This window comes from Orbicella faveolata, unplaced genomic scaffold (assembly GCF_042242905.1).
Source record: "Orbicella faveolata isolate gen_17 unplaced genomic scaffold, um_ofav_v1 contig_12, whole genome shotgun sequence".
Taxonomy (NCBI): Eukaryota; Metazoa; Cnidaria; class Anthozoa; order Scleractinia; family Merulinidae; genus Orbicella; species Orbicella faveolata.
Window position 1 is genome coordinate 14,729,459 of NW_028301539.1, and position 10,542 is coordinate 14,740,000.

The window sequence follows — 10,542 nt, forward strand, 5'->3', positions numbered from 1 at the left end:
CTTCTTCTCTTCCCCTAGATTGGTAAACTGGGTATTATTTTTGTCAGAGGGGCCACAAGCTCTGGTTACTAGATAGGCTGACTCATGACAGGGTTATACCCTGCATTTTACATGGAGTTATTATTGTACTCACAGGGAAATGTGAAATTCAAGTATTTCTTATTAACTGAGTGGGAGGTCTGTGTAGGAGAATCTTAACCAAGGTCATGGGAAAAGACTCATCACAATGAGGGTTCTAGAAAAGGGGATTTTTGCTTAATATGTGGGAATGTCCTTGCTAAAATACTTTTCTATATTCAAGTTCAAACTGTAACAAAAATACTCACCTTGCCTTTTTTTCTCTAGCATTTTATAAACACATTCATTTGTTTTCTAGTACGAATTTCCTTCTTGCTGAGAATAGTCACAAAATCCTGTTCACTGTTGATTCTCACCAAAATGAACTGACAAGAGTTTGTCCCAGTGGAGATTGGGATTTCCAGCAATCCTGGTGGCTATTTTACATAGATATTGATCTCTAGTATTATTTAACAGCTAGTATATTGACCACAACAGCATGCTCCAAAGACAATTTGCTAACAATAATTGTTAATCTTTACAGTTCAAGTGGATGTCACATCTGAAGAACTTGTCCCTGGTGATGTGCTGGTAATTCCACCAAAAGGCTCCCGAGTTCACTGTGATGCTGTTCTTATAAGTGGCAACTGCATTGTGAATGAGAGCATGCTAACAGGTATATATACACTACAGTAATCGATAAAAGTGCTGTTTTTTGTCACTGACTTGTATATTGTAGCAAGACGTTTCGGCTAACTCTTAAGCCTTCATCAGTTGAAAAACCACTTGATGTTACGTGTGATTTAAAAACTTCTTTAAAATTGAAACGTTGCGCGTGACTCGAGAGAATTTTAAGTGCATACCAAGCACTTGTAGACTTCAGGGATCACTATGTGATCATTCCCAGCATTCGGGTCTTTTACAGACATCCAAGCTTCTGGAAAAAGCCGTTGATGGTAATGTGCCTCATGTCCGACGACGTCAACGTTTTCAAAATCCATGTGATGATGACATTCGTGAACATGGCACGCAAGTTTGGAGTTATGATCGAACACGATTGAAGTCGTCAGACATGAGGCACATTATTATCAGCGGCTTTTTCTAGAAGCTTGCTGTCTGTAAAAGACCCGAATGCTGGTAATGATCACATAGTCATCCCTGAAGTCTACAAGTCCTTGGCACGCACTTAAAATTCTCTTGAGTCACGCGCATACAGCACACGCAACGTTTCAATTTTAAAAAAGTTTTTAAGTCATGTGTAACATCAAGCGGTTTTTCAACTGATGAAGGCTTAAGAACGGCTGACTGTTACGATCGAGAACCGCCGGTCAACGACCCATTTGGCAAATCGCTCATATTTTGCCCAAAGATACCCTTAGGTGACCTAATTCTAAAAATCATATTTCAAGGTTCCAGCGAATTTTTATTTTTCACAAATTCGCGAAAATTTGAAAGCGCGGTCAAAGTGCGGTTTTTCGTGTAATAAAATGACCGAAATAAGGTGCGAGGACGAAGTGCTGGTAAAGTCTTAAAATAAATTCAATTGACTTCAAACTTCACACAAATGTGGAACAACCACTCTAATTTATTCCTCGTTTTAAACTAATCTCAGAGATGTTGATATAGTGGTTTTCCTAACCATTTTAAAAACACCTATGAAGCGTGTGAAAAATAACGGCAAAATATAGGTCATGTTTAACAGCATAAAAATGCATCTGGTACCTCACTTTCCGATTATTTTACTTTACAGCCTAGAAATATCATTATTAAACATATATCATGCCAAGTTTCATGCTCGAACTCGCAGTATTTCCCTTTGAGAAAAATGAAAATCTATGTCAATGTGTTGGGCGCAAATAACACAATAATTATACACGAACAAGAGACAAATCAGTTTCAACGGCGAAAGTAAAAGGCCATCACTCATTAAAATCCCATCAATTCACTGCTATCAGTAGAAACATAATGTCCACTACATAGAAACTGTTTTTAGACGTTTTCAAAACATTGCGCGTTAACTTTGTTTAATTTCCTGTCCGCCGTCATGTCTAGTCTGTCATCGCGTGTATTTCACTAATGTAAACAACACTCTGAATTGTTTTCACGACAAACGCAAGAGATTTCCTGTAACCTTAATGTTTTCGGTTCACCAAAACGCTTTAAGTTCGTTTAGACACAATAATGGGTCAACTTGGAATGCGGTTTAGCATTAAGGACGTTAAAGGACTGTAAATTAATCGAGTTGAAATATCTTGAAGCAAATCAAAATCGTGCCCTTATTCTAATTTGGCAAATAGCCGACCTCTGTTCAAGTTCAAGAAGTCGAGAGGTTAATTCGGCAATGTATTACCGGTACAACAACAAAATCAAACCGAGGTCACAAAAGTGTAAGTTTAAAAGTGTAGTGGCAAGTCCCAAATAAATTTCGCCTATATAAAATGGAAACAAGAAGTGAAACGCTCTGCCCCGAAACAAATAAACAAAATATTAATACGACTAAATTAATCCGAAAATGTTACAGAAAACATACCTAAAAGCCGTCGATTCCCCTCAATACCACTCCACATTGCCTTAAAGAGCCCAAGCTTTCTGCTGTAAGAATCAGGGGCCTCAGGAATCTGTTTTTATCATATCGGCAACCGTGCTGCATGGCTGATATTCGAGACTCAGTAAAAGTTGTCACACAACCGTACGAGCAGCCCAGTCATGCTTTCACTGCTCTTCGGCAATTGTTCAACATTTCGCAATTTACATAAACCAATTACAAGTTTAAAGTAGTGACAGTAGATTGAAATGCGCTTCTTAAAGCTGACCTATCCAGGAGCAATTATTTCTTGTTCTTGAATGGCTCTTAGTTGTAGCTACAGTCGGGAAGGGGGGGGGGGAGGGGGTACTCCTGGAAATTTCGGATATCTGTATGCTGTGGAAGATTAAGTGGTCTCCAGCTCTTAATGCCAACACTGACACACCAGATGATTCTTGAAGTATCACAGAGATCACTAAGCTAAATAATTTTGAGTTTAGCTCCGCTGAGTCAATTACCTGTTGGCGCGCATATTGCATTGAGCGTGGACAGGTGGAAAAACAGTTAAATGGGAAAAGCCTGGTGCACATTGTAATTTAGTGTTGTCCAACACGCAATCGGTCAGGTTGTAATGCTAATCGTATTTGATAGAATCTCAAGTTTTCTTTCGACACATACTGAGGTGACATACTCCTAGATGGGTGTGACCGGGAGCCATGAGTCAATTCAGTCAACTCGCAAAGCTTAACAGAAGAGTGATAATGAACCACTGGTGGAAGGACTGCAGATTGTCCCTACGCTTTACCCCGATAGGCCTCTGTTTTATTCTAATGAACTGATGCTGTGACAATAATACTATTGAGCTTTACGAACATGCTAATTGTCAAGGGTTTCTTTTGCAATTTAGTCAGACATCGCTCTTTCATTATTTCTGCTGGAAACATCGTTCTCTAAAGGAGACTTCAGGTCATTTTCTAAAAAGGCGCGAACACTGCGACCCCAACATCGGTGCCATTATCAACGGGTGTGACCGAGAAAGCGTCTGGTGATGCTTCCATGGATAGTAACCATGCATGGCAGGGGTGTGTTAATGTCTTCAAGGCAGCTGCATTCGTGTCTTTCATAGCCTGTCCACTTTAGAGAGGCACTTGTCTCTAGAGAAATATACTCAGTCACTGGAGAGACATTCCCTTATGGACTTAGCCAAAATGTGCTACAAACCCTGCTTGGAGCAAGCGTTGGCGCGTTACTCAAAGCCACAATAGGCCACCAAGAAGCCCTTGTTGTTTCAAAAGAGGGTTCGGCTCTCAGGGCAGTCAGTGACAAGCAGCACTCGTATCTTATGGCAAAATTCCGCACTGGTCAAACGACAGGCCGAAAGCTTGACGCCGAAATGGTGGCGCGGGAAATGCGCAGAGCCCAGGATCCTTATAATATTCGTCTTTTTCAGGTGCTAGTTTTTCGGGGCAGGGAGGATCATTAAATTTTTGTAGAGAGGGAGAGGGAGTAGAGGAGGAAGACCCTTTAGAGGAAAAACTCATGGGCGAATCGTCTCAACCTCGTTCCCAGGGTCTCTCATCTTACCGCACCCTGGAGCGTACTTCAGTTGGGCGGTAAGATGAGAGACTCTAGGAACGAGGTTTGAATCACCTTTTTGATTTGAGTCACCCTTTCCAAATTCGCTGCAACGATTAATTTACCTTTATCGACTTAAAATTAGATGATCTAATGCATTTTGTTTCCGACACTGCGCGTAGACGCAGCACAACAGTGCCTTAACAGACTAATCACTCTAGAACATCTGAAAACATAGATCTCCCAAACAGCTTACTTTCCTGAAAATAGTTTTTCACAAAGAACTACTTATTTATGATTTTTTTATACTGCAAAAGAAACCCTTGACCATTAGCATGTTCATAAAGCTAACTGGCATCATTGTCACAGCATCAGTTCATTAGAATAAAACAGAGGCCTATCAGGGTAAAGCGTAGGGACAATCTGCAGTCCTTCCACCAGTGGTTCACTATCACTCTTCTGTTAAGCTTTGCGAGTTGACTGAGTTGACTCATGGCTCCCGGTCACACCCATCTAGTAGTATGTCACCCCAGTATGGGTTGAAAGAAAACTTGAGATTCTATCAAATATGATTAGCATTACAACCTGACCGATTGCCTGTTGAACAACACTAAATTGCAATGTGCACCAGGCTTTTCCCATTTAACTGTTTTTCCACCTGTCCACGGTCAATGCAATATGCGCGCCAACAGGTAATTGACTCAGCGGAGCTAAACTCAAAATTATTTAGCTTAGTGATCCCTGTGATACTTTGAGAATCATCTGGTGTGTCAGTGTTGGCGTTAAGAGCTGGAGACCACTTAATCTTCCACGGCATACAGATATCCGAAATTTCCAGGGGTACCCCCTCCCCCCCCTTCCCGACTGTAGCTACAACTAAGAGCCATTCAAGAACAAGAAATAATTGCTCCTGGATAGGTCAGCTTTAAGAAGCGCATTTCAATCTACTGTCACTACTTTAAACTTGTAATTGGTTTATGTAAATTGCAAAATGTTGAACAATTGCCGAAGAGCAGTGAAAGCGTGACTGGGCTGCTCGTACGGTTGTGTGACAACTTTTACTGAGTCTTGAATATCAGCCACGCAGCACGGTTGCCGATATGATAAAAACAGATTCCTGAGGCCCCTGATTCTTACAGCAGAAAGCTTGGGCTCTTTAAGGCAATGTGGAGTGGTATTGAGGGGAATCGACGGCTTTTAGGTATGTTTTCTGTAACATTTTCGGATTAATTTAGTCGTATTAATGTTTTGTTTATTTGTTTCGGGGCAGAGCGTTTCACTTCTTGTTTCCATTTTATATAGGCGAAATTTATTTGGGACTTGCCACTACACTTTTAAACTTACACTTTTGATGAGCGCGGTTTGATTTTGTTGTTGTACCGGTAATACATTGCTGAATTAACCTCTCGACTTCTTGAACTTGAACGGAGGTCGGCTATTTGCCAAATTAGAATAAGGGCGCGATTTTGATTTGCTTCAAGATATTTCAACTCGATTAATTTACAGTCCTTTAACGTCCTTAAGGCTAAACAGCATTCCAAGTTGACCCATTATTGTGTCTTAACGAACTTAAAGCGTTTTGGTGAACCGAAAACATTAAGGTTACAGGAAATCTCTTGCGTCTGTTGTGAAAACCATTCAGAATGTTGTTTACATTAAGGAAATACACGCGATGACAGACTAGACATGACGGCGGACAGGAAATTAAACAAAGTTAACGCGCAATGTTTTGAAAACGTCTAAAAACAGTTTCTATGTAGTGGACATTATGTTTCTATTGATAGCAGTGAATTGACGGGATTTTTATGAATGATGGCCTTTTACTTTCGCCGTTGAAACTGATTTGTCTCTTGTTCGTGTATAATTATTGTGTTATTTGCGCCCAACACATTGACATAGATTTTCATTTTTCTCAAAGGGAAATACTGCGAGTTTGAGCATGAAACTTGGCATGATATATGTTTAATAATGATATTTCTAGGCTGTAAAGTAAAATAATCGGAAAGTGAGGTACCAGATGCATTTTTATGCTGTTAAACATGACCTATATTTTGCCGTTATTTTTCACACGCTTCATAGGTGTTTTTAAAATGGTTAGGAAAACCACTATATCAACATCTCTGAGATTAGTTTAAAACGAGGAATAAATTAGAGTGGTTGTTCCACATTTGTGTGAAGTTTGAAGTCAATTGAATTTATTTTAAGACTTTACCAGCGCTTCGTCCTCGCACCTTATTTCGGTCATTTTATTACACGAAAAACCGCACTTTGACCGCGCTTTCAAATTTTCGCGAATTTGTGAAAAATAAAAATTCGCTGGAACCTTGAAATATGATTTTTAGAATTAGGTCACCTAAGGGTATCTTTGGGCAAAATATGAGCGATTTGCCAAATGGGTCGTTGACCGGCGGTTCTCGATCCTAACAGTCAGCCATTCTTAAGAGTTAGCCAAAACGTCTCGCTAAAATACACAAGTCAGTGACAAAAAACAACACTTTTATCAATTATGTCATCTCCTTACTACATATACTCAATTTTTAAATACACTACACTAAGTACGTTCTTTTTTTGTTCAGACATGTCAGGTACCTGCCAAATTAAAACCCTTTAAATTTCAAAAATACTCATCATTGGTATACATGAACAAAACTTTTGATAAATTCTCACTCCAATTTGAATAAATTCATTCCATTTCCATTACTAAGTATAGTTCCAGGAGTTGGTCTTGAAAGAAATGAATGTTTGCCAGGTTGGGCAAAAAATGAAAGCAATGTAGGGAGAAACACTCACAAGCAAATTATAGATGCCTGCCAAATATTACTTAGAACTGAAGCTTGATATTAATATATGCCTGCTGGTAAATGCACCAAAGGAATAGATTCCAAGGCAAATTTGTCCCATTCAGATGAAAGTGCTTAAAAAAACAAAATCATCATTTGAATTCAATGCAGCAACATTTTTAAATTTTTGATAAAAGATACTGTGTTACATGACTCAGTAGCAGACAAAAGTAATTTTATTATATGGCTGTGCCTCACAAGGACTGGGAACTACCGAACTCACAATTTTTATTGGCTGAAATTGATAATGAAAGTAGTCTAGACTTTTCCATCTAGACCGCCATCTAGACTGTAATGTTTTGTGGTGAAAAATTTGCAAACTAAAATGCAAAAATATTGACTATTTTCTGCTAACAATATTTATTTATTGAAGTGCCAAAAAGTCTGATGAGAAAAAAAGTGAAGAGAATGAGCAAACTTTGGCAGAATTAAGTTCAGCCCATCGCTGTTCACAAGCAAAATGTCACCTAGTACAAACCAGTTACATTCAACTAATTAAATTGTTCTTGTTTGCCATATAATAAACATCTTATTAACCAAGCTTAGTAGGTCTGTATGGGAGAATCTTGATTTCGGTTGTGTGTACAGATCTCACTGCATTCGGTCTGTACTCACAACCTTGGTCAAGATTCTCCCATACGGACCAACTAATCTCAGTTAATAAGAGCTAAGTAAGATACCAAAGTTCTGTTTCTTATCTGTTACAAGCTTTCAACAAGATGCAGCACCTTTGGCAATTAAATGTTGATGACTGTTGACAAGAATTTATTTTTGAAATGAGCTTTTGTGGCTACAGTCACTTGACAAGTATTATGATTTCTGTACAGGGCTGGAAGTTCAAACCCTCGGTGTTGGTTAGGCATCTGGGATTGGCTCTGAATTTCCAAGACCTTGGGAATTTTTCTCTTAAAGTTGTTTTTTTCTTTAGTAATGACAACCACCTTTGTATCTTTCAACCTGTGGCCTGTCTTCTTTAGGTGTTCTTCAACTGCTGAAAGGCTAAAACTAGTTGTGTTGGAGTGTTCCTTTGGCCAGGCTTGTTTCCCTGATGTAGAACTTTCCATAATCCATGCACTCTAACTTGTAAATCACACCATACTGCTTTTCATCAGTAGTTCAGTCTTAAGTGTGTACTAGATAGGACTTGATGGTGTTGAAAGGTACACGATAGGTGTTGATACCCTGATTGTAAAAAGTGTGAGATTTTCTCTGATATACCCTGAATATAGGCAAGCAGGATACACGTGGCGCATTTCTGTTGACCTGTATTCTCTGGGCTCTGACCCTCATTTTGTTTGTCTGGAATTTTGAGCAGTTAAGAGACCTCTCAGGTGTTAAATTTTGTATACCTTGTTTTCTGCCTCTGAGATCATTGTGTTAGCACAGTAGAAAAGTGTTCTAACTACTGGCCTTTCGTGTCCCAGATGATACTTGGAGTCAAAATTTAGATACTAATTTGTTAGGGTGGGTTTTAGGTAAATGGTAAATTTGGTTGATCCGTCATCTTTAATTTGTTCACATACATGTAAGAAAGCCAGTTTGCCAATGGTCTTAGGTTCCATTGTGAACTGGATGTTTGATTCTCTGAAGTTCAGATGCTTGGTGAAACCCCCCACCTTATACTTGTGTAGTTTGGCAAAAGCGTCATCCTTGTAATGAAACCAACACTCTGGCAGACTTGGATAACACAACAAGGCCCCTTGCTTTAAACGTTCATATAATATAGGTTTGTGATGATAAGTGATATTGGGAATCCCATTGTGCACCCATGATCTGCTTGTAGAATTTGCCTCTGTACACAAAATAAGTGACTGAGAGAATTTAAAAAAACAAGTAACTTGATGATGTGCTAAAGTGAAAGGGTGGTCCTCTCTCCTCATGACTCGTTCTCTAGGTTAGCTTTTGCACACTGTATTTGCCAGCATCCCAGTCTGTCCATGCTGTACATAGACATAAGCTTTCCATGGTTGGAGAACATCTAAAGAACACAGGGCAAAGGTTGGAAGTGACAAAAGCTGTTGGTATTACTAGAGAAGAAAACAACTTTAAAAGAAGAACTTTTGAGACCTTGAAAATTCAGTGCCAGTCAGTAACAGGTCAGCCTGTGGGTGAAGCATTGTCAAAGGCAATGTTATCTTTCATTTTTTATTGAAGTCACAAATCATAAACAGCTTTGAAAATTGAAGACAACATCTCTTTTACACTTTGTCACTACACAATAATTTTGCCCCGTTCCTCACCAAGGACGTCACATGGGGTAAAAAGACTGGAACTGAAAAGTTACAAGGCTTTACTGATGATAGAGAGGACATACCTGAGGCCAGTCACCTCAGCACCCAACAGGAAGTAAGCTTTCTCAATCTCATGCTTGGACTAATCACCAATTACTGCCCTCGCGGGTGAAAATTTCCACCTCTATGCAGTATATTTGGAGTACCATCAGACAGCATTTTGGATTTCAGATGATGCAAGCCCATTTTACCAACTTAACTGACATCCACTTGGAAGCCAATGAAAGGCCTGAAGATTTGTTCCAGAGGTTGATGGCTTTTGTGGAGGACACATTGCTCAAAGCTAACAGTATATCTCACCATGGCGACCCAGTACCAGAAGATGAGGAGCTGACTCCTTCTCTAGAACACTTTTTTGTCCTGACATGGTTAAAGCTTATCTATTCAGAGCTTCCAAATCAGTCAAGCACAGGTATGGAACTGAGCTGTTATTGAGGACATTGGCATCCATAACGTTGGTGTTCCTAGCCTTGAATTCATTACCTGGTGAAACTAGAGCCTCAGATGATGCAAGGGTCATGCATACTGCATCCTATGACTTCCACAGGCCAGCCACTGCCAAGACTCCACTTAGAAGGGGGATGAGGCCCTCTTGTCAACAAAATCATGCCCTCCTTGCACACAGGCTGGTCATTCCAACTCCAACCATTTTCTAGGCGATTGCCTTCATCTCCCAGAGGAGGATTCTAAATATATTGCTATGGCACAGCAGATTGCCAACATCTTTGATAATGAAACAGCAGCATGTACCAACAATAGGGAATTTTATGACATGAATAGTAACCTTGATCACAATTAGAAGCCTCCAGCTCTCCGTATACAGACCTGCCAATCCCCCTATATTGATACCTTCCACACCCATCACCCAGTAAGTGTAATGGTAGACAGTGGTGCTACTAGCAATATGATATGCCATTCCCTTGTCACATGCCTGGGATGCATGTTACTCCCAGCTCACAATCTGCTCATCAAGTGGATGGCTCCTCCCCCTTAAGGTGGTTCAAAACAGTTTCTAGCAGTTAGATTTTGATGGGTCATTGTAACCACTCTTTATCATTTGATACTACAATCACGGTATCAAAAAACTGCCCAATAATTAATAAATGTGTTCTTATCATTTTCGTGACACAATAGGTTACTGACCTGCTGACCTGCTGAAAAACCCTTAATTAGAACTTTAGGGGCTTATAATTAAAAAATGGCCCGGTAAAATATTTTATGTCAGTGAAGAATGATCATCGCAGTTAATTTTCCA

The 10,542-nt window shown here is 39.6% G+C and overlaps 1 protein-coding gene across 3 annotated transcripts in view; it reads left to right on the forward strand.

Moving 5' to 3' along the window:
- The window catches only part of LOC110040455 (polyamine-transporting ATPase 13A3-like), a 188,958-nt gene that overhangs the window by 57,282 nt on the left and 121,134 nt on the right, over nt 1-10,542 (forward strand). For all 3 annotated transcript variants that reach the window (XM_020745691.2, XM_020745692.2, XM_089282495.1), the window contains one exon: nt 602-733. In XM_020745691.2, coding sequence (XP_020601350.2) covers nt 602-733 — 132 coding nt within the window. The remainder of the gene's footprint in view (nt 1-601; nt 734-10,542) is intronic.